We start from the raw sequence: 23,941 nt of genomic DNA on the forward strand, positions 1-23,941 counted from the left end.
CACTTCTGAATTCTGACAGGGAACCAACTAATCATCTGATGGAGATGGACACGAATCTTAAAGCTCGACCTGATCGGATTAGTCGATCAAATCTCTGGAGGAAAAAAGAAAGAAAGGTGATCAGACAAATGGATGATGGATTTGTTCAATCCCACGATATGCTTGCAAGAGTACAAAGCAAGATACTTCCTAATCGGAGCATCAACAACTTTCTATTAAATATATGTGAGAAGAACACTTTGGTCACTCTCCATCTTGTCTTTGGCGTCGGCTAGTTAATTACTTTTGGGGGGCAAAATGGAATCACAAATGTTTTTCCATGGACCACATGAAGCACAAGGGTATAAATTTTCAAATACATAATATTTGAGGGACCTATTTGTAATTATGAATTAGATATTATTTTTTTTTATACCGCAACAAAGTCAAATACCAGAGGTGTACAGTTCCTGTATTATTCAGAGATATGGGACAAGAGATAGAGCTAATTAAGAAGTTCAGTCACAAGGCCAGGCTGACTTGACAGAGGGAGCATACAAAGCAGAAGACTGTACTGAAGAATGTTTTAATGTGCCATGCACAGTATAGCATGTTCAGATTATTAGTTTTTATTTGTTTTTTCTTTTCTTTTTCTTGTCTCTTTGACCATTACTGTGTGCAGTGTGCCATGCTAAGCTCAACTCCTACCAATTGTGTCGGTTTCTTTGTTTTATTAATCAATCAGTTGCTTGGAATCATCAGCCAGTGTTTCATTGAGAGATGCACCCCTCACATTTTTAATGGTAGATATGTACTCTTTTCTTCTTGAGAAACTGAACCTTGTGAAGAAGTGTGACCCTTATTTTAACCAAGGAACAATTGGTTAAATACTTCAAATTAGTTGCTACATGCATGTTCAGATTGATTAAAGGATTTTTAGAAGAGGGGGGGGGGGGGGATGCAGTGGATGTTATTTTCTAGACATAGATCTAATTGACAAAGATCCAATTTTTTCTCCTCATAATTGCCTAGCTGTATATTTTGCACAATGAGTCCAGAATTGATGATCAGCAATGCCACCAACAAACCATGACTAATCAACATCTACAGTACTATGAGGCAGGTGATCAAACCCTGTCCTGGAGTTGACCTGCTTTAAGAAAAGCTAGATAGGGGGTGAAACATTGCAATCTTATAAACACAATTAGCAGTAAATTTATCCATGCACATGCACTATTTGTGATGCAATACTAGCTTACAGTGTTTATGATAAAAATTATAGACCTTGTATCTATCAAGTCAAGGTTGCATCTTATCACTGTTTGTTAGAACCGAGCACATCATGTCACCTGACTAGGACTTGACTTAATTTTGCTACGACAACGATAATAAAGTTTCATGTATTATCAATTTGTCATGAAAACAATTGAAATTTCGTGTAAGCATTCAGTGGGTCAGAGAAATTTGTGGTACTGTTTTCTTTTCCTTAAAATTAAAGAAAGTTTCCAATGTTACATCACAGGAACCTATAAACAAAACCAAAGTAATGGATAAATCAATGTTTGTTAGAAATCTTGAGCCAAAATCCAATGACCTCATGTGAAAGTGACTGTGTGGGGTAATACATGAGCCTAATGTTCCAACTACTCACTCTATTGTACCATTACTCTGCCCCACTGTCTTTTTTTTCTCTCCCAGTCCCTTCATATGATTTACAAACAGTACTAATGCAAAGACATTTTCATTCTTGAGAGATGTTACATCTGCTGCTAATGGAGGTTAAGATGAAGATTTGCTATAATAACCTAGAAACAAGTTTGTTGGTTCTGTTCTAAGGGCCATGGTTATGTTATAATTATTCTAGATTAACTTGATTCTGAACCTTGTTGTCTGGGACAAGCTCCCTTGGTTGCAATTCTCAATTCCTAAGTTGTTTTCACCGACAGAGAGGTGGAAAATTAGCATCATGTTGCATCATGGTTATGTGAGTTACTGTTTCTCTCATGTTTTTTTTTTGAGCTTCCCGTACTATTTGCACATTGGATTCCTTTTTTTCTTTCTTGGTCTTCTCGTTTTCTCAAAAATCAATGAACATCAAATGTCGGTCAACAGCAAGACCTAGATTTTTGGGAATTAGTTTTGGAAAATATTGCCAAGAGAAAATTGGAAAACTAATCCTTTTGCATTTGTTCCGTACTATATGCATCTTTTTATAAAGAGGCTGAGAGTGTTCTCTGTACAATTCTATTATCTTTATATAATTAATTGAGTTTAATAAAGCTTCAATTATCGAAACAAATCTACCATACAATGCATTGATTAGGCTAATTTAGAAGAATATTAGGGTCACTTAGTCACAAATAAAATGCTCAAAAATCTTTTAACACAAGGCTGGGCTAGCTGTCACTGTTTACCCCTTTGGGGCCCCTGTTAATTGTCTAGAACAATCGGTGCATGATGCTTACTCCAGGTCAGATGACCTGATGTTTAGTGCAGAAACCAAGAGGTGCTCAATTGGACCACCGTTTATCGTACCAGCCTCTCTTTTGCCTGTTGGAAAGAAGAAAAGTTGTGGTTGACACTACAGGGATTTTTGGGTCGAGAAAATAAGTGTACCGATTTCCTTCAATCCTCCCTTGTAAGTTACTAGTAGTATGTTGGTAGGTGAGTAAAAATGAAAATTTCTATCTGTTCCTATTATCAAATTACATTTGTTTTCTTATACATTTTAGCCACAAATTCGTGGCATATAGGATATAATGTTAAAGAAAATATGTCATACTAGAACTATAACGATTACAGTAGGAAATATAACAATGCCGTCAAATAAACTCACAACATGACATTGAGGCATAATACGTATGTCCGCCATGTGTTCTCTACGTGATACGAAAAAAACGATGTTAACACTATTTTTAAATTGACACGTACATATTATCAAATTAGAGATGTACATTAACACTACCACAATTTCAATGATTAAATGAAGTAGACCGATAAATAACCCCTCAAAAAAAAATCCCTCCATTAAAATTCAAAAGCAACCTCTAGTTTGTCTCTAGGGGTAGAATGGTAAATCCCAGCCGCACAGTCCACCCAAAGCCGTTGTTACACCGAAAAAGCTCAGTCACAGCCGAATGGAAATAAAGAGGAGAACACAACAAAAGTAGCTACCCTTCAACCCCTTTCTTGCCAAAGATTACACTTCTAAAAAAAAAACCCTCCCATAATCTCACCTAAAGCTTCATATAATCTCCAACCTTAACACTAATCTCTCCTAAATACCACCCCAAAAAAAATCTCTATTTTTTACCAACCCTTTTCCATAATCTCACCTAAGCTTAATTAACACTAATCTCTCCTAATTAGCAGTAAACACCACTCAAAATAAATTAAAAATTAAAATCTAACTATACTAGTACTAGTAGTAATTTTTAGCTTCTTCTCTTTCCCAATTTTTCTCACTGTCACAGAGCACCACTGCAGCACCAACAAACCAAGCAGCTCATCTTCCAGTCTTCCACTCTTCCTCTCTCTCTAGCTCACTCTCTCTCTTTCTCTCTCCTCGCGCGAGCGCACGCTTACCGGAATCGGGGGGGCGAGCGGCGGCGAGATCCGGGCGGGCCGCGGCGATCTCGTCGCCGCGGGAGCTGCATTGGCGCCGGCTCGCCGCCTTCCCGGCGTTTCTTGGGGCTGTCGCGAAGGAGGAGGAGGAGGAGGAGAGCTTGGGGTTCTTGGTGAGGGGATCCACCAGATCCGACCTCGCCGGCGGCGGCGGCCGCGATGGAGCCCGACGCCCCGCTCGACTTCGCGCTCTTCCAGCTCTCCCCGCGCCGCTCGCGGTGAGGATTTCGATTGGGGGGGGGGGGGGGGTGGTGTTCGTCCTGTGGGTGTTTGCTAATGGTGGGATGCCTCCGCTGCAGGTGCGAGCTGGTGGTGTCCGGGAATGGGCGGACGGAGAGGATCGCGTCCGGGTCGGTGAAGCCGTTCGTGGCGCACCTGCGCGCGGCGGAGGAGCAGGCGGCGGCGCAGCCGCCGCCGCCGGCCATCCGGCTGCAGCTGGACCGCCGCGCCGCGTGGTTCAGCAAGGGCACCCTCGAGAGGTCCGTTTGCTGCCGTGGCAGTTATTGGGTTGGTTGGTGGTGTGGAGAATTCGGGGAGAAAAAGAAATGATGGGAATTCTGAGAGGTGTTCTTGTGGTTGAAGGTTCGTGCGGTTCGTGAGCACGCCGGAGGTGCTGGAGATGGCTAACACCTTCGACGCGGAGATGTCGCAGCTGGAAGGGGCTAGGAAGATTTATGCACAGGGAGTGAGTGGCCAAAGTTTTCTTTTCTATATTTTCTTTCAGTTGTGGAGTGTGTTTAGGTTGTGTGGTTTATGGTGGAATGATCTTGCAGTTGTTCTAAAAATAGTATTATGCTGTACGCAGGTTGCCGGAGGCGCTGATGGAGCTGGTATGCATGACAATGTTTATAGTGTTCTTTTGTTTGTCGAATGGGGTTTTGAGTCTCGTTCGATTAGTTTTATGCCTGTTTTTGTTCATAGTTCATATGTCACTCAGTTTATCTACACTTGAATTGAGTCGAATCGCGACTCGAGTGCCTTCACAAGTTATTTGTGGGAACATCCAGGGAGAACTTTTATTATTGATTGGCTTGATTACTGAGATGATGCATTCAATGCCACTGTCCATATTATTCATGCTGTGAAGCTTTGTTAATGGGGGAATACAGTAAATAATCCATTTCCAATTTTAGAAAGAAATGAACAACTTAATTAATTGTTGCATGTGTTGAACTGCAATATTAGGGTACATGTTTTATCGTTTTAACATGCCTTCATTGAGGCAACATATTGTTCTTCTCAACACAATTTGCTTACCATCTTACAAATTTTTTTTTCCCGGGTGAAAATGTTGCAGAATCAGCAGCAGCTGCAGATATTACGAAGTATGCTTCTATGCCATCTCTGTCATTATCTATTTACTTCTTCATTGTCCGATAACCTTGATTTAAGTGAGTTGAACATGGTTAACCCTTACTTCTTCAGGGAGAACCTTGATTGTTATCAATTTCAGTCAATGATATATGATTTGTTAGGACTGTTCTATATATAAGAAATGGTTGGTTAAGAACTATTCATGACATCGTACTAAATACGGAGTGGAGATGCCTGTGTCAGAATACTTTAACATGACTAGTATTTCGGGCGTTCCTTGATGAACTGTTTAATGCTTATTCTGTCTCAGGGGCCTTTCATGATCATTTTCCCTTTTCGGTTGCTTGGGGTGTAGCAAACTGTGTTCATCCTTTCATCTGTTTACTATGCTTAAGGACATCTTTTGTTTCGGCTTACAACATTATAAAAACTTGATGTTCTTAATTGAATATTAGTAAAATTGTTGCAGTCATGTAGCAATGTGATCTGCTGCAAATTTTGGTAGACAAACTCATCGCTTGAATATGTAGATTGTAGAATACTATGATAATTAGATAAAGGTGAAATGCTTGATCTCTTTTGGTTATGTGGGTCAGTGCTGTTAAGAGCCCTAGTTATATAGCTTTACACAAATGAGCACTTACATCCACGCATGCACCAAAACCTTATTTTATTATCGTTGTGTATTTCTACATCATTAATTCAGTCTCTTGCTTATGCTTTACTAATTAAAGTTGTTGCTAAAGCATCGCTATCAGTAGTATAGGACTTACACATAATAGCTGGTAGAATATAAATGATTATACTGTTTCATCTGTACTCAGTCTTAAAGTTATAATTCCTTACAAATGGCACTGTGTAAATCATACAAAATATAGTTGTCTGTACTACTTCATCACGTATAACTTGAAACTTACTGTAATTTGCATATAAAGTTAGCCATTTTTGTATTGTCAGTATCCAAAGTTGATGCCCTGGCCTTTTTTTTTTTCTATGCAGGAAGGAACTTCTTAGAGCGATTGATGTTCGTCTAAGTGCTCTTAAACAAGACCTTGTCACGGCTTGTGCCCGGGCATCATCTGCAGGGTTCAACCCTGACAGTGTTTCTGAGCTTGTTCTTTTTGCAGATCATTTTGGTGCCAACCGGCTGAGGTATGATTGGAACTTAACAAGTTCATAATTTAGGTTCTAGGTGTCATCATTTATATTTACTTAAAGAATACATTTCACAGAACTTCAGACACTTTAATAGAAAAGCCACATAAAACTATAGATTTAGAACTAAATAACTCACAAAACTACTGGTATCTGTAGAGAGAAAGATTATCATTAACTTTTACAAATGCCATTATATTGCGCACTAAATTGTACCTAGCTCACCTCAAACTTGTACAGTATGATGGAAAGCTATGAACATACAAACTTCAGAATTGCAGTTTAGGACACACATAAACTTCAAACACCCTAAGGTTATTATGGAAAAGTGGTAAAGTTTGCATGAGAAGATTCTTCAATGTACTAGGAGGGAGATCATTTGAAGTGGAATCTTATATCAGATTCAGTTGTGCACACCTATATGTTCCCAATTCATCCTTATACTGTGGTTGCCATGATAGCATTGCGACATTGAGTTACCCTCTGTCCCACTCGTTTTGTTTCTCGGAGGATCCTTTTGTGACCTCTTGATGATTATTTTTTGTGCACACATGACAACTTTTTTTTTTTGGGTATCCAGTGAAGCATGCAACAAATTCATGTCACTTTGCCAGCGGCGTCCAGACATCTGTCCTCATTACTCGGTGTCATCAACTTCGTCACAATGGAAGAGCTTTGATGATGGAAATGTCCGTGGCTCCTCCAGTTCAGACATGTCACTAGACGAGACACAAGCTGATCAAGGTGCATCCAGCAACAAATCTATAATTGGTGGTAGTGTCTCTCATATTCACAGAAGCAACAGCCAAAACTCAGTAGATGTTCCACCAGAACCCAGCGCAGTTCAACACCCTAAACCAACTATACAGCAGTCAGTAGAGAAACAAGAAAAGGAAACAGATGCTCTTCCTGCCCCTGCCCCAGCTGGAGGGGGTTCAAGACGGTTGAGTGTGCAAGACAGGATAAACATGTTTGAGAGTAAGCAGAAGGAACAAACCTCAAGTTCTGGTAATAGTGCTGCATGTACTAGTAAGGTGGTTCCAACGAAAGGTGAGCACCGCAGGGTGCCTTCTGGTGCGTCCATGGACAAGTTGGTAAGGAGGTGGAGCAATGTAAGTGATATGAGCATTGATCTAAGCAACAACGATAGCAGCAGCTTAAATGAAAAGAGGGAAATTGGAACCCCTGTTGGAACCCCAACATCTGCCAATTTGGAGGTTAATTCTAAGGCAAGAGCTGACGGGGACGCTAATGGGCTGAAGCATGCAGTTACATCATGCCAAAAAGATACATCTGATGCCTTACCCTTGGATTCTACCACTGCAGATGCTTTCTCATCCTCAACTTTGAATACTACCTCACCATCCCCCTTATCAGCCATCGCTTCTTCTTCTCCTCAGAAACAGACCGCACCTCGTGTGGAAGATGACATGGTTATAACCTCTAGCATTGAGAGTGAGTCATCCTTCAGAAAGGAGGTAGGGGCTAGTCAAGGAAAAGGTGACGTGAGGATGTCAGGGCAAGCTGTTTCAAGTGTTTCCACTCGAGCCCGAGTAAAAACATCTCCAAGGCCAACATGGCCAGAAAACAATGTAACTTTAAGTAGCCCACCATTGTCACAGGAGCATGTACAGATGACCGATGAGGAAACTATTCCCATTGTTCATGAAGTAGCAGTTAAAAAGGAACAGATTGTACAGAAAGATAATAGAGGTTCTCGTCTCCGTTCTAAAGAGATTCATGCTGAAGCAGATGTGGTTGGAAGGAAGGACCGACCCTCTCGAACAACTGGAAAGATATCTGATACCAGAACAAGGGCCACCTCCAACCCACGTGCTAATTTTAGGGGTTCATCTGTCAGGGATGAAGCTGCCTCTACAGAAGCTGAAGTTCATGATGTTAACTTGCAACGGAAAAGTCTAGCGCGGAAGGTAGAGGATTCTGGGAGAAAGGTTGCAGCTGGCTCTGAAATACTGCCTCAATCAGATTGTTCTATTCATCAGGGAACTAATTTGAGCAGACAATCATCCAGTGCTGAACAGGAATTGAGTTTGCATGGAGGTAAAGTCAAATTAATTAGTGATGGAAATGCTGTTCCTTTGGAGCAGACTAAGAGACCGACAAAAGGTAGTCAAGATCGGCATGATGAACTGCAAAAGAAAGCCAATGAATTGGAGAAGCTATTTGCTGCACAGAAGCTAACCTCTTCTAGGAGAGGCAAGTCAACTGATGTGCAGGTTGAGAACACACCCAGGGTGAATGAGGTAAAGCCTCCACTGGTTCTTCCAGAGAGGATTTATACAAAGCAAATTGTAAAGGAGAGTATAACCAATGAGTTCGATGCCAATGAGCTTTTAAAGATGGTGGATACTGAAGGGTATAACAATAACGTACCACAAAGCATTATTAGCTTAGAAGAGTCAAGGGGAAAGTTCTATGATCAATATATGCAGAAGAGGGATGCAAAACTAAAGGAAGATTGGAAGCTGCAAGGAGAACAGAAGGAAGCAACAATAAAGGCAATGCGTGATAGCCTAGAACGAAGCAATGCTGAGATGCGGGCCAAATTCTCTCGGTCTTCAAGTGTTCCTGATTCAACATATATTTCTCGTTGCGCTCATAAGTTTCCTCCTTTGCAATCAGTTATAAAGGATAAGGATCAGGTATTAAATTCTACTTATAGCAGTTTTTAAGTAGAAAACAGTAGTACAGAAAATTACTTAACTACACACCCTTAGTGCATTGATGTGATTTATACTGAAGGTTGTTTTTTTATGTAAAAAAATTTAATACTAAACAATCATGATATGTGTATCTTGAGGAGCCCATAAGGCTATAATTCTACGCAAAGTGAAATGATGAGTTGTAGTTTATGGTTGTTTATATTTTTGATTTTGCCTTTCCCAGGGGATAGATTCCTTCTTGGTAGAAGAAGAAATGAATAGTGACTATCTATCTGGTGATGGTTCATCCAGGAGTGCTGATTCCAGGAAGCATTTTTCAAATAAAGTTGCCTGCAATCAAAAGAAGTCTATTGCTCCTGTTCATAGGCATTCATCAAGGACCGTAAGCTCTGGTTATGCAAACCGTAGGAATCTACCAGATAATCCTCTTGCACAGTCTGTCCCCAATTTCGCGGACTTAAGAAAAGAAAATACAAAGCCCTCAGCTGGTCTGAGCAGAGCTGCTCCAAGGACCCAGCCAAAAAGTTTTATCCGTAGTAAGAGCATCATTGAAGAGAGTAAGAATATATCAAAAGATCAATCGAGGAAATCACAGTCCATGAGGAAGAACTTAAGTCCTGGTGAATTAAGGGACGCTACATCCATGAATGACGTCATATACAATTGGGCTCCCTCAAAAATTTCCAATGATCAAGTTGAGGGAGTTTTTGCTTATATCACCCATACAGCTGGTTCAACCAAGTCTTTTCTCAGGAAAGGCAATGAGGCTCACCCTGCTGTCGGTATAGCTGGATTTGCTCCTCCTATGTTTGCAAATACCTACCAGAATGGAGATGATGACGATTTTCTAGATCAGGAAGAAGACTCCCCAGATGAGACCAAAGATGAAGAATATGAAAGCATTGAAGAGAATCTTAGGGAGAGCGATTTTCCTGCTGACTCAGACAGTGAGAATCCAGGAATAAGTCATGAATTTGGAAATTCAGATGACCCAGGATCAGAAAATGGTGATGTTTCTTTTCCAAGTGACGCACCCACTCTTGGTGGTTCCAAGTTCAATGCTTTTGCAGGAAACATGCATGATACACCTGGTGAAGTACCAGCATCATGGAGCACACGCCCACACCTATTCGCTTATGCAAATGATAACTCAGATGGTGATGCTTTTGCTGATTCACCAAATGGAAGTCCATCACCATGGAATTCTCATACTTTAGATCAAATAACAGATGCTGATGTTTCCCGGATGAGGAAGAAGTGGGGCAGCGCTCAGATGCCTTTCGTTGGTCCCAATGCATCTCAACAGCCGCGGAAAGATGTTACAAAAGGATTTAAGAAGCTATTGAAATTTGGGAGGAAGACACGAGGTGCTGATGGTTTAAATGATTGGGTATCCGCTTCAACTGCCTCGGAATGTGACGATGATATGGAAGATGGACGAGATTTGGCCATGGGATCTTCTGATGATTTCAGGAAGTCAAGAATGGGTTATCCTTCTGCATATGATGGTTTTGTTGATACCGATGTTTTTGCTGAACAAGGTATTTTCGCTTGCCGATTTATCTCCACTCTCTGTTTCCATTGTCAACAAAAGTCCCTACTTATTGGTGACGTTCGAGGAACCCCCTCCAAAGGACCAGACCCAAAACTTGAATAAAAGAATATGATTTCCTAGATTGTCATATTCATGTGATCTTGAAAGTATTTTTTTTTCTCATTCATGTGTTTTCCTTACCTCATTCATTAACTCTTTGCTATACACACTTGTCTGCTTAGTTTTGCACACCCGTTTAATTAATTTTTTAATTTGCAGACCAATCACTTCGCAGCTCCATTCCAAATCCCCCTGCAAATTTCAGATTGAGGGAGGATCAACTCACTGGAAGCTCACTTAAAGGTACACTTACAGTTACAGATATATACTACTAGTACCTTATTTTTTTTATTTTAAGTTGCTAATGTACCACATAACATATGAAGTTTTTGCTTCTTATTTCTGTCTATCAATATTAATATGTTCTCCCCCCAAAAAATGCAGCACCGCGATCGTTCTTCTCCCTCTCAACGTTTCGTAGCAAGGGGGGTGATGCAAGGCTCAGGTGACAATGTGACATACCCTTAAGCACCAGAGCTGGAGTATATAAAATATCTCCCGAAATTAGGTACCGGTATCAAATTTTCATGGATGGTACGCGGACACTGCTAGCTTGTCTTATAAATACAATATATTCTGTATCTATAGTAATTCATATAAGCTGCCAGTTGAGCGTTTCCTCTGTTGTTTGATTATTCTTTTTCCTATCACTTGTGTAGAATTGGACCTCTAGATTTTTTTTTCTTTCTTTTGCGGTATTTGATTTCAATTGGCCCAGAGACACTGTATTCATTTTGTTGTTTTTGTGATATGCTTGTATCTTCCACCCCCATTTGTTCATTCACATATATCACAAATTCGCGGTATATGACAATCTTGCCAACATGAGCCTAGAAATTTCTGAAAGGCATCTTCCACCGTTTTGTGTCCGTGCAGTATATTTTCATTCTCAGTTTACTGAGCTTCATAATCAGACTCATCTACCCTGCATCAAGACATTTGTTTTGGTATAAACACGTGAGATCAGCTGAGTTTTTCAGCAGATGGTACCAGTCTCTTGCTGTACATATGTTTTTACAGATTTCTGAAGCATAATTTTGTTTCTGTATAAATGTACTAACTGGTGCCCTGCTCATTTTGCTGCCTGTGTAAATACTTTTTATGGTCTCATCCGAACACAGGGTAAAATGCCCCATAGAAATTGAACAGTTTCCTATGAAACTTCTGCAGAAATTATGTAAAACTAGGAAGGAAGCCCGCGCAGATGCGCAGGCATCTAATTTATTGTTTTATGATTTATGAAATAATGCTAAAAGATGTCATGTCTCATCTTTTTTATGCTGTGAGATAAACTGACTTTAATATACTTAGTAAATGATAAGAATGTCTCCAAGATTAAAAGAAAATCAGTCTGTCCCGATTACTTATAAATTCTCCTATTGTCACCACAACTTATTATTACTGTTTTAAAAGTTATGTATCTATAAATAGATAAAACTGGATATGTACCAATAAAATAAGCCTAATACATCATTGATACACTAAAATATTCACTACTTATCTAAGTGTTCATGTTTCACTTATTTCCGAATCAATATATAAATATTTTAAAAATACCACTTATACCAATTAATAAAATAACACCGTTAAAGATAAACATGAATGCCCCTCTAACGGGTGAAGCCCATCGTAACCACTAAGACTTTCTTTCTCTGTTGAGTTTTCTAAAAAATTGAAAATAAAATTTTTGATAAATTAATCCAAAAAATTAAAACTAAATCGGATTTACTTAAAAAATAGACTAAATTGTGTTTTTATCATTTTTTACATTTGTAGATTTAAATTAGTGTTGTATATTTATCAAGTGATATTAGAAATCCTAAAATATAATGTGAAACTATTTAAAAATTACCACAACATTAATTATTATATGTTGGTCCCATGTGTGTATTTAGGACCATAATATACCTTTTATAAGACATAAGTATTTCATTTAATTAAAGCATGAAACTAATCACAAATTGAATATAAATATAAATTAAAAAGATGAATGTTTAAAGACCATTGATTTGATATTTGATATTTATATTATAGATCTAGTTTTATTTGCTTATATTTGTGAAGTAATATATTTTATTTTACATTATAGAAACATCTGTTTTAAAATCCGTCGATATTTTTCCCATTGGTACTCCGTACATTTTTTTTTGCCTTTATCTTTTTTATCCTAAGTACGTGCGTATATTTTTCTTTGTAAGCTCTAACTTTTTTTTTAATCATACGTACACTACTTATGCTTTTCTGCAACAGTTAACTATGTACATGTAGATTTGATCTAATGTCCTAAGAGCAAGTTTAATAGTATAGCTCACTATTAGCTCCAATTCATCTATAGTCAATCTAATAGCCAATTCATACAATAGTTGCTTACTGTACTATTAATATATGGTCCCACCTGTCATACGCACATTGCGTCTTGTAGTCCGTGCTGCAGCTGGCTACAAATCTGTAGTCCGCTGCTCTTCTCTCTCATCGTTTATCTCATTAAAATATGCTTGTAGCTGGCTAATAGCTTGCTATTGTACTTGCTCTAAGATAACAGTCCTACCAATTTAAATAAAAATTAATGATGAGATTAGACAAAGTCACATGGTGGCCTACAAGAGTTGGTAGAAATGGCACATAAGATAAAATATGATATTGTAGTAAAAATATAGCTAATATAGCTCTGGAATTGGTGATTTAATTAAAAAAACCTACAGCTGCTAAAGTGTATGCGTAGATCGTCTATAAAAATAATTGTTTATTTACAACACCAGATCACTTCTATTGTAAATTCCTAGCGTTTGCGCATTCACACTCAGATTACTCTCTATGAAAAAACTGATCTAATAATTTATGATAATAAATTATGATGTACATGTATCATGTAATTTGGAAAAAAGAAGAAAAAAAGGAGAATTAGGATCTGGATGGCATCAATCGAGCTCGCCGAGGCAGATCAGTCTCCATGAAAATGATAACAAATTATGATGCACATGTATTGTGTAATTAGGAAAAAAAAAGGAGAGAGGGAGAATCCAGATATGGATGGCATCGAGCTAACAGAAGCATAAGTATGTACGTACGTACTTATGGGTCCGGAGAGAAAAGGTGAGAAAGATTTAGTTTTGATCCAACGGTTAATATTATTGGGTCCACCACTTTAAATGAAAACTTACGGTCAGATATTTTTCTTTTTCTCAGAATATTATTTAAATTATTAGAGCGCCATGTGGCGACGTAGGAGCGTTTATATATAGGAGTCTCACGTGGCAGCTTGAGAGCGTTCGTAGAAAGTTTAATGAACTTTTAGTATATAAATAATAGATAGATAGATTTAGGATTTTCTCTAATTTGCTAGAACGCCACGTGGCGGCCTAGGATCGTTATTGGTCCAAATAATATGTAATTTACTTATTTATATAAATAATATGTAATTTAGAAGTATACTTATTCAATATTTATTGTTGCAGAACATAGTAAAGAGAGGAGGGGGAGGAAAAGAAACGGAGAGGAGGTACTCATACATGACGCACGGCAGGATTCCTTCTTTGTTTTTTTAGAAAGTAAGAGAATAAACCAATCTAATCTAACGGCTTGGAGTAATGGGCCCACTAATTTTAATGAAAATCAATGGCTAGATATTTTGCTTTTTTTATAGAATTTCTAGTATTTTTTCTAATTTATTAGAACGCCATGTGGCGTCGTAGGAGCGTTTGTAGGAAGTTTAATGGACTTTTAGTATATAATAGAAGATAGATAATAGATAGATAGATAGATTTCATGCGTTCTAAACAGAGCTGGGCCTTGGTGGTGTAAAGTCCAAACCTTGATCTTGGTGTATGTTCTCAAGGTCTTCCTCAGCTGTGTAGCTGTATGTATTCCGTGACCGGAAAAATTAACTATTTGTCATATTTAGATGTGACAATTAATGATTTATCATCTGGGCCTACATGTCATTGATATATGAGGGCTCACATGTCATTGGTACATCGGTGGTAAATAGTTAAATGTCCCTAGATCACATTGCCATTGGCCTCCTTTAGAACGTAGGAATTTTATGGAATTTTAGATGGATTGGTTTATTTTTCTTTAAAGTTCTTGTAAAATTCCTCCATTCCAATCGAGGTTTAAAATGCAACACCTCGACTATAAGCATGTTTCGGCTCGTTCTCACGTGACTTTACACAAGCAAATAAGCATCTGTCCATAAGCTAAAAAAAGAAGAGTTTCTAAACATGTTTCTTCTCGATCTCACGTGACTGTAAATACATCCTCCGAAGTAGCATTTCACAGCTTACAACTGTTGTATTCAGAAAAAAAAAACAGTATTTCACAGCTTACAAGAAACCATCATTTTTTTTTCACGGCTAATATGAGTAGCCAAAGTTACTAATAAACATCATCAATACAACATCAAATGACAGCACCTCTGTACTGCAAAGCATCCTCACTCTCATCAACTATGCCAAATCTAGAGAAGGGTTCTGAGGTGAGGCGAAAAAAGAAAAAAAAATTACCGGCCCAGGTAGGATACACAAAGTCCTCCTAGATGAGATAAACAAAGTAATAACATAGGCCATAGGCTACATCATATTCTTCTTCACTTGAGAAAAAGGAAATCCAGGACTTTTCCAGGGATGTATTTGCGATGGTGATACAAAATGAAACTTAGGAGTGGTCATGCCATGGACATGGCCTCTATGGTTTCTTACTTTCTTCACTCTGTTGTTGTATGGCACAATGCTCTTCTTAGCTTGGACCTTCATGTTCAATTATTCATAGCATGTGTAAGCCATGAATTCACTTGCTTGCTAGTTTTCTATACGCGGTTCCGGTACCATGGCGCGGTTGGAAATTTGAGGGAGCAAGCGATAATCGTAGGCCGAGTTCACTTGAAGGGTGCAAACAGAATTGATGAGTTGTGCCCACCAAATCCAAATGAGTTTGACAGTGCCACATTCACTTTGCATCTCTCCTTCTGCGACCCGACCAGCACGCCCACATCCTGTGTCGCGATTGAAAATTAGAACATTCATTGAGTGAGATCAGCTCTAACTGACGTTGTGGGCAATTCAAGTCACTTCTATATTTTTCTTCAAACTTGTAATTTCATATCTAGCTTAGTAGCAGCGAGATGTTTGGCAGGAAGTATACTAAATCTCTCATTAATATTCTCAACGAGGCATACCAGATTCTATTATGACATTTTTCCCTAAAAATGCCCAAAAGGGTGTATCTACAGTTGAAGTATGTAGTTTGCAAGCAAAGAGCTTACCACTATTTTCTCTGGGTTCTCCAAATTCAGATTCGGATGGACCCAGCCAGTTCTTATAGCCTGCAAGCAACAGTACCAAACAATGAGGAACATAACCATGCAGAGTCCAATATATTCACATTGAAAAATATGATAAATCCTATGCAAAGGCATTGGAATTCACGCTCGCTGAATTCAAAGCATCCTAACTGAAGTGCAATATGAAATTGAAAGACAAATCATTGACTATATGAATATGAAATCCAAGCAGACCTTACCAAAAGGAACCAATAAAAGAATGTACATTTTGGAGTAGTTTTATCCATAATACAGTACCAACTAGGCAGACAGTTTTAAAGTGCTACACCAAGCACCTTTTTTTCGAAAAAAAAAACAAAAACAAAGAGAGATGGTGGATAATGCTAACTTTAGATGCACCACCTGCTTGTGCAACAATCCAGAGCACCAAAACGGTAGAAGATTTGCAGTTGAGCTTTATAGAAGTTCACTAAGTGCACGGAATCATGACTTACAACAGTACTGGAGTTGGTCAGTACTGAATTCATGCAGAACCCCCTTTTTTTACAAACACTCAACTAGATGAAAATATTTGGGTTTCGTGCTTAAAAGTGATAAAATTTCCAGAAATGCAGCTGTTTAAGGACATGCCGATATATGGGACATATTATACATTCAGTACAATTCTATATTAGCCTTGAGATATTGTTCAATGGTTCTTTATGTTGCTTGATGCTTTTCTTTTGACAGTCCCTAATTTGGAAATTGGTATCTCATACAGAACTCCAAATAAACTATCACATATTTCTCAGTGATTGATCAATGGTACTGCGATATACGAACTGGCCATGCAAAGGCTGGTTGACACTGGTCATACACTTACATGTGCTCCCATTTTGTACAAATTATATCAGATGTATATCAATTAGCCAAATGAAAAGCTTTTTTCCTTACTGCTATAGCCAACTGCTCTAGAAAGGACTATACAGTCCAGATCAACATTTTGAAATATATAGTGTTCATAGGGAAAAATTCAGGAAAATCAACAAGGAATAGACAAAGGCCAGAAGATAAAATTTTAAATACCAGTGATAATTTATTTTGAGCATAAAAACTGTGATAGGGAATGAACTTCCTTACTTGAATAGCAGCAACAGCTTCTATTCCACCAGCTGCACCTATTAGATGTCCAGTCATTGATTTTGTTGAGTTCACCCTTAGCTGCACGCACACCATTTTTTTTACTTGGTTTAATTCATAAAATCACTACAACCATTATGATAGCACGTATACCTGAGGGTTCTGGCCAAAGCAGCGGACAATAGCTTCATACTCCTTCAAATCACCTGACTGTGTAGACGTTGCGTGAGCATTGACATAGTTGATTTCTTCCCTTGCTACTCCTGAATCAGCCAGTGCCTTTTCTATACAAAGAATAATCCCTCTTCCTGATATTTATTCATGATCAGATTGGCATCAGAAGGTATTAGATTTAGGTCAGTAAGAGGATAACAGCAACAAAGCCAGATGCACATTTAACCTTCAGGATGTGGCTCAGTCATGTGGTATGCATCACACGTGAAGCTTCCACCTAGAAATTCAGCATATATTTTTGCACCTCTTTGCTGCAGAATGGTGCATCCATATCAGAAAACCTTACTGTTTGAACATAACTACAAGGCACTTAACTGGGGAAAAGGGGCTCAAATAGATCTATATGAAAAGGGAGAAAGGTGATTGCATGTAACAAACCTTGGCGTGTTCAAGTTCTTCCAACACAAGAACACCTGCCCCTTCCCCCATAACAAAACCGTCACGGTCCTGCAACACATTGCATGCACCAAAATCAGTAAGATCACTTTCTCAAACAGTTATATGTCTACAAGCTGCTGTTATGTTGGGATGTGTTGAATGACAATAGAAAAAACAGGTAATAAATCATTGCCATTTGGCCAAGAAACTTGTCACTTGCAGTAAATGAGCTTTTTGCATGCTTGTGAAGTAAATTATTAGCTACAATGACAAGACCAAAATATGCACATCAAAATATACTAACCACATCCCATGGCCGGGAAGCTTTAGTTGGGTCACTGTTTCTCTGTGAAAGTGCTCTGCAAGCCACAAAACCTCCTAATCCTGCATGCAATAGTTTATTAAACATTTCAAACAGCAACGATTGATAAGCCGTGGAAGACTAGAGGAGAAAGAACAACAGTGGGAATTGAAAATAATGGTAGCTACTTTCAACAATGATCAGGACCCATACCAATTGGGATGAGTGGTGCATCAGAACCACCACAGAGCATAACATCCTGTAAGATTAGAAACAAGGTCAAACAAGATTTTTGCTCACTTGTAGAAGAGATCGTGAAAATACAAAATTACTTACAGCTTCCCCTCTTCTGATATGGTTTGCTGCATTGAGGATACAGAAATTACTGGTAGCACACGCGGTGGAAATAGAATAGTTCGGCCCCATCCAGCCCTATGAAACAATGAAATATGAGACATCAAGAACCATAGTCATTGTTAACCACTTAAAAACTTTACGCAAAAAAATATCACACCAGATCCATTGCAAGTATTGCAGAGCCCATATTTGTAGTTGCAAAAGGGACACAAAATGGGTTCATTTTCTTGTAGGAGACCCTCAATGCTTCAATCGCATCATTAAAAACCTGCTCAATGTTGCATCTTAAATGTGTGAAATTGAGGAAAACATGTTTTTTTTATCAAATGTGAAAATTTGTTTAGGAATAAAACTAATATTAGTACAAGAAACTAAACCTTCATGCCACCCATTGCAGAACCAATGAGAACACCGCATCTGGTTTTATCCAATTCATTCCTGAGTTCTTCAGTGAGACCACCATGTTCCAACGCCTTCTTTCCAGCAGTTATCAAATATAGCATGAACTTGTCCATTCGCCTAGCTAGCTTAGGAGCAACCCAACCATCAGTAGAAAAGGATTTTATCTCTCCTGCAATTCTCTGTAGAAGAGTTCAACATGTCAACTGCTGCATGAAAATATTCATGCCCCCATATCCATGACAGGAAGAAAACCATCTGTATTACCGTCGGAAACGTGGAGCAGTCGAACCTTTCTATCTCGCTTATTCCACTAACACCATCCAGAAGGTTGTTGTAAAACACATCAGGATCATGGCCCAACGGTGTTACTACACCCATGCCAGTGATAACCACCCTTCTTTGTTTAACATCAGGTTTCTTTTCAACAGTTCTCCTTTCAGGCTGCAGGGCAACAGCCATGGCCATTCCTGCAAATGGCAATGAATTTCCTTTAGACCCTTGTCTCATTGTCTGCTTGAGTCAGCACATATCATAAACCAGCAGCAGACGAAACAAACAAGCAGTGACAGTCTCCACAAACATGCACATTAGCTAGACGTTTTCTCAAGCACCAACTTGCAATTGCCCATCAGCCCATCACTATATAAAACAATTCGTTCAAAAAACTACAAAGTTTAATGCCTTTTGGTGATTCAAGAAACATGCATTAAAATTTAAACCGGAATGCAACATTGGCAATTCAAGTTTAAAGCTGTGTTTCCTACTCAAATATTTTTTTTTCAACCTATTTGGAGTCTTTCACACCATTAACTTAAACAAGTCACCTTGTACTCCATACTAATCCAAGCTAATTCTGTCTCAATCATCCGGTCAAACCTCTGTGCTATCAAGAGATGGAGTAAAAACAATCCAAGGACAACTAAGCTAAACGAAAGCGATGAGGAACAGACTAATTCAGCAGAAATGTATGCATCCCATGAAGCAGAAGGGAACCTGGCGACGAGATAACCAAAACCCCAAACGGATATTAAAAAAAAAAAAAAAAAAAAACTATCACTCGCAACTAGACCAAGATCCTTTGGCATAAGCCAGAGAATAATTCCCCACATCTCCACTTCTTTGCACATGCACACGCACAATGTGACGCCAAAACCCGGAGGGGATAAAAATCACGTCTTTACCCCCCAGGGCGATACAACCGAGGCTCGCGAATTGCGCCGCGATTCGCACGTACGGTCGCCGCGATGATCCAACGGAATCAAACAGGACACAAATGCAGAGGCAAATGAGGGGGGGGGGGGGGCGGCGCGCGTGCGTGCGTTGTCTCACCAGAGCGCGCCGCGCCGCGCCGCCGCGCGCCGCCGCCGAGGAAGCGGCGGCGGCGCGGGCCGAACATCACCGTGCTGGACCCGCCGCCGACGCAGCACTGGTGCTGCTGCTGATGGTGGTGGTGGTGGTGCTCGTCGGCGCCGCCGCATTCCGCCTGCGTCGAGGAGCGCGCGGCGACGAGCCACGCGGAGAGCGGGGGCACCGCCACGGCCGCCATTGCAGATCCCCCCGCCGACGCGCGCGCGTTCTGCTCGGATTCGGCGCGGTGCGGCGCGGGGACAGCAGAGCCACCGCGCGCACCGGCGTCGTCCAAGAACCGCGGGGAGGGGAGGGTCCAAGATGCGGTCGGGCTCGCTCTTGGATTCAACAAACAGGGAGGGAGGCGCGCGCGCGCGCGGGGAGAGAGCGCAGCAGGCGATCTCACGAGGAGAGGGCGTGGGTGGGGCGCATCGAGGGCGCGTGAGCCGCCATTGCCAGGTGCTCGACGCGAGGCGAGGTGTGGAGAGTGGAAGGCGAGGAGTGGAGTGTGGAGGAGGAGGGGGAGAGAGGGTTGGGGAGTTTAATATAGGAGGAGGAGAAAAAAAACAGAGATTTTCTTTTGTCTTTTTTTCTTTCTTTTTTTTTCTAATACTCCATAAGTTTTCGCGCACAATTTTGATCGTTCATCTTATTTAAATTTTTTTATAATTAGTATTTTTGTTTTTTTAAGATGATAAAACATGAAAAGTACTTTACACGTGACTTATGGTTTTTATTTTTTTTAAAAAAAAGATTTAAATAAGATGGATGATCAAAGTTGGATGCGGAAAACCATGGCTGCAGTTAAAATGGGACGGATGGAGTACTACCTTTCTTTTTTACCTTTTTTAAGAAAAAAAAAATCAAAGGGTTTAAGGTGACTGCATTATTTGTAAGAGAGTCTTTATGTTTCCTACTGAAATTTCAGTTTTAATTATACTTCATAACTCTAGTATTTTTAAGAAGTTTTACTTTTACAACATGTTTTGGTAAAAAAAAAATAAAACGAATTTATGTGTGATTTATTTTTAAGATGTTTATATTCTGGCCCGGGATAACCCTACCATTGAATAATATCATGGTATGATAATAGTAATATTGGTATGCAACGGGCGACGTTTGGCAAAAGGTTTATTCAAACACACAAATTTCTCTTGGAAATCAATTATTAAAACTTATTATAGAGTGCTTGAAAACAATCTCCCCTAAAGGGTCTAAAATAATGGAGAGGGATTTAGGTGGTCCTGGCCTCCTGGGATTATACCCCCTTTTTTTTTCTATTGGCAAAGCAATTTTGTTGCCATCGGTTGCTGAAACTTATGAACTGAAAGACAAACAAGATGATGAGTGTATGAGCACACACATACACACAATTCAGTGGGCTAAAATGGTTGGGTTCGGCCATGTGTGCGTTTTGTCTCCTTGTGATTTTATTAAGCTCCGATGTGGGGGTGTGTGTCTGCTGCTGGTTCTGAAATCCGATGCCAAATTACGATCAGTTGATCGTTGGCACGGCTCGAGTCTCGAATCGATCCTGACAAAGAAATTTTGGGCCACGGGATCACGCAGGATTTAGAGCTCATCACGGTCATGGCCGAGCTGGATGCTGGAGGCCCAAGCCATGGATGCGTACGTCTTCGTTAGTGATTCATGGTTGCACAAGGTCAATATCCTATCTCTCTATCCAGCGGCGGAGCCAGCACCGTCGTGAAGCCCGGATGACTAGTAGTATTTTTCGGTAGCTGACTAATTTTTATACTCTCTCTGTCCTAAATTATAAGGTCTATATTTTTTTCTACGATCTTAAATAATATACTTTGACCATTAATTTATTCTATGGGCGCGTTCGGCTATCGTGTATAGCGCTGCCCTGCATCCTGCACCTAGTTCACTTGCTGCAGCAACAAGCTGTAATATGGCTGTGAAACAGCGCTGTACAAGGCAGCTAAACAGACCCTATGTTATTTTATCAACAAATATGAAATTAACATCACATGAAAATGCTTTAAAATATAAATCTAATGATATAACATGCATAATACTTATTACATATATTGTTACTATGATTATTAGTAAAAAAATATCAAGTTTAATTTTCCTTAAAAAGATGGTGCCCTATAATTTAGGACGGAGGGAGTACATGTCAACGGCTAACGACAATAGAGACGATAACGACGGAGCCCGGGAGCTGTCTCCGTTGTTGTATCTGTCTGCCTATTAAAGTATCTCGAAAAAGAAACCAACACGTTCATCTTAGAGAGGTTAGAAATTCTCACCTTAATTAAATGAAAAGAAAATGATTTGGACCTTTAAATTGTGGGTCTAGATTAGCGATGCGGATTGTTCGATATTGTTGTATACAAAATACAGTTGTATATGTAAAAACAGAAGATATGAGTTGTATATAAGATTTATTTCTGTTCTAAAAATCGATGGAGTAAAAAAAGATACAATTGTGCATACTGGAACAGAACTAAGTGTCGTATATATCGAATCTAGTTCTATTTTTAAAATCTACCACCGTTCAACTTGCGTGGGAGAGTCTCATAGTTTCATCCAAAATCAACAGGCTTACCAATGGTTCGGCATCAATGGCGAAATCTATCCGATGAGGTAGATTTCAGTGGGTTTGGGCGCTGGTGATGTGTAAATGCAAAGGGATTTTGTTCATGACCCGTCTGAAACTGACAAGCTGCTCTCACTCTGCATCTCTGAATCTGTTTGTGTGTATTTTCAGAAGAGAATTACACTCTCTGTGTTCGCTTCATCGTATTCCTAACCGAAACAGTATGCACGGAAAACGAAACGGTATATTAACGCGTAATTAATTAAGTATTAGCTAATTATTTTTTCAAAAATAGATAAATATGATTTTTTAAGCAACTTTCATATATAAACTTTTTTATAAAAAACACACCGTTTAGTAGTTTGAAAAGCGTGCGCGCAGAAAACGAGAGAGATGAGTTGAGAAACTTGGGATAAGAATACAGCTTGGCTAAGCTGTGAGGTGTTAGGGCAAGTAATATATATCACCTCTTATGCTACATGGATAAAATTAGATATGGCAACTATCCCTGTTATAAAACTTGTCCCTTAGTAGTCCCGGTACTGAACCAATGATATACAATTTTTTTTCAGTTATTCTGCGATGCCTTTCTGCTGCAGAATCATTAGCTTTCCAATGAGTCAATGACCAACAGAAGGGCCGTTACTTACTGTGCTAGGCTGCTAGTAGTTCACATGTATTAGGCTAAGTACAATCATGTTGTTTTCACCAAAGGTCAATTCGTGTAAATGGCTGATACAGTGCAGTTGTTAGTTGTTAAATGGCTGATCATGTGCAGTATTCGTTAATGTACTTGCAAAGAGATTAAATGCATTTGTTTGCTCCGATTTTCAAAGATAGTTTGTTAGATTGCTTTTGCATCCTGCGAAAACCAGGAATTTTTGTACATCTCAAATTAATTCGGCAATACCTACTGTTGGATGTTTATGGAGTGATATATCATATATTAATATATTTTGTTATTTTTTTTAAAAAAATAATCATAGCAATTTAGATGATATAAAGAAATCCTCAATTTCTCCATCCAGAAGAAGAGAGTGACATGCCGAGACTGTTTTCTTTGGTACACTGCTACTTAATACAACGAATCATACGATATCATGCATTGAATAATTGATAGAGACGTTGATATGCTGAGGACTACGATACATAGTACGTACAAAAAGAATAATTGCAAAGAGGGAAAAATAGCATAAATTGTGAAATCATATTGGAGTAGTTTGGACTTTGGACACCAAAATACCTCATGCCTCTTTTCAGTTGTTGCAGTACAGAAAATATCCAAATGCTGGGCTTGTTTGCATTTGAAGACTATTGATACTTCAAAGTGACAGTGACGACGTGGTTTACAATGATCCCTGCTGATAGTAAAATTAATTTGGACCACTTATATATATATATATATATATATATATATATATATATATATATATATATATATATATATATATATATATATATATATATATATATATATATATATATATATATATATATATATATATATATATAGGACACTCATATGGGGCACCATGGTGCCCGGGCACCA

General features: G+C 39.1%; 2 protein-coding genes across 2 annotated transcripts; one reads left to right on the forward strand and one right to left on the reverse strand.

Moving 5' to 3' along the window:
* Positions 1 to 3,501: 3,501 nt before the first annotated feature.
* LOC4343904 (probable GPI-anchored adhesin-like protein PGA55) lies at positions 3,502 to 11,256 on the forward strand. The gene is made up of 10 exons (XM_015791783.2): positions 3,502 to 3,821; positions 3,903 to 4,082; positions 4,186 to 4,288; positions 4,409 to 4,433; positions 4,901 to 4,928; positions 5,917 to 6,069; positions 6,653 to 8,735; positions 8,980 to 10,297; positions 10,570 to 10,653; positions 10,795 to 11,256. Exons 1-10 carry the CDS (start codon positions 3,763 to 3,765, stop codon positions 10,857 to 10,859), a joined length of 4,098 nt encoding a protein of 1,365 aa, XP_015647269.1. The 5' UTR covers positions 3,502 to 3,762; the 3' UTR covers positions 10,860 to 11,256.
* A 3,476-nt stretch (positions 11,257 to 14,732) lies between these two features.
* LOC4343906 (3-oxoacyl-[acyl-carrier-protein] synthase II, chloroplastic) lies at positions 14,733 to 20,336 on the reverse strand. Its single transcript, XM_015789191.3, has 13 exons — positions 19,809 to 20,336; positions 18,744 to 18,946; positions 18,455 to 18,658; positions 18,235 to 18,345; positions 18,057 to 18,152; positions 17,934 to 17,979; positions 17,724 to 17,803; positions 17,420 to 17,488; positions 17,208 to 17,292; positions 16,961 to 17,115; positions 16,808 to 16,888; positions 15,671 to 15,730; positions 14,733 to 15,400 (listed from the first exon to the last, which is right to left on the reverse strand). The coding sequence occupies exons 1-13, from the start codon at positions 20,023 to 20,025 to the stop codon at positions 15,284 to 15,286; spliced, it is 1,524 nt and encodes a 507-aa protein (XP_015644677.1). The 5' UTR covers positions 20,026 to 20,336; the 3' UTR covers positions 14,733 to 15,283.
* Positions 20,337 to 23,941: the final 3,605 nt, after the last annotated feature.

This window comes from Oryza sativa, chromosome 7 (genome assembly GCF_034140825.1).
Source record: "Oryza sativa Japonica Group chromosome 7, ASM3414082v1".
In the NCBI taxonomy this organism is placed as follows: Eukaryota; Viridiplantae; Streptophyta; class Magnoliopsida; order Poales; family Poaceae; genus Oryza; species Oryza sativa.

What these genes read in the sequence shown, in the direction of transcription:
- LOC4343904 (XM_015791783.2), top strand. Translation starts at nt 3,763, where the DNA reads ATGGAGCCCGACGCCCCGCTCGACTTCGCGCTCTTCCAGCTCTCCCCG. An exon ending in CTCTCCCCGCGCCGCTCGCG is followed by an intron (nt 3,822 to 3,902) that starts GTGAGGATTTCG and finishes CCTCCGCTGCAG; the next exon opens with GTGCGAGCTGGTGGTGTCCG. An exon ending in AGCAAGGGCACCCTCGAGAG is followed by an intron (nt 4,083 to 4,185) that starts GTCCGTTTGCTG and finishes TTGTGGTTGAAG; the next exon opens with GTTCGTGCGGTTCGTGAGCA.
- LOC4343906 (XM_015789191.3), bottom strand. Translation starts at nt 20,025, where the DNA reads ATGGCGGCCGTGGCGGTGCCCCCGCTCTCCGCGTGGCTCGTCGCCGCG. An exon ending in ACTGCTCCACGTTTCCGACG is followed by an intron (nt 18,659 to 18,743) that starts GTAATACAGATG and finishes ACTCTTCTACAG; the next exon opens with AGAATTGCAGGAGAGATAAA. An exon ending in AAGCTGTTGCTGCTATTCAA is followed by an intron (nt 15,731 to 16,807) that starts GTAAGGAAGTTC and finishes TGTTGCTTGCAG; the next exon opens with GCTATAAGAACTGGCTGGGT.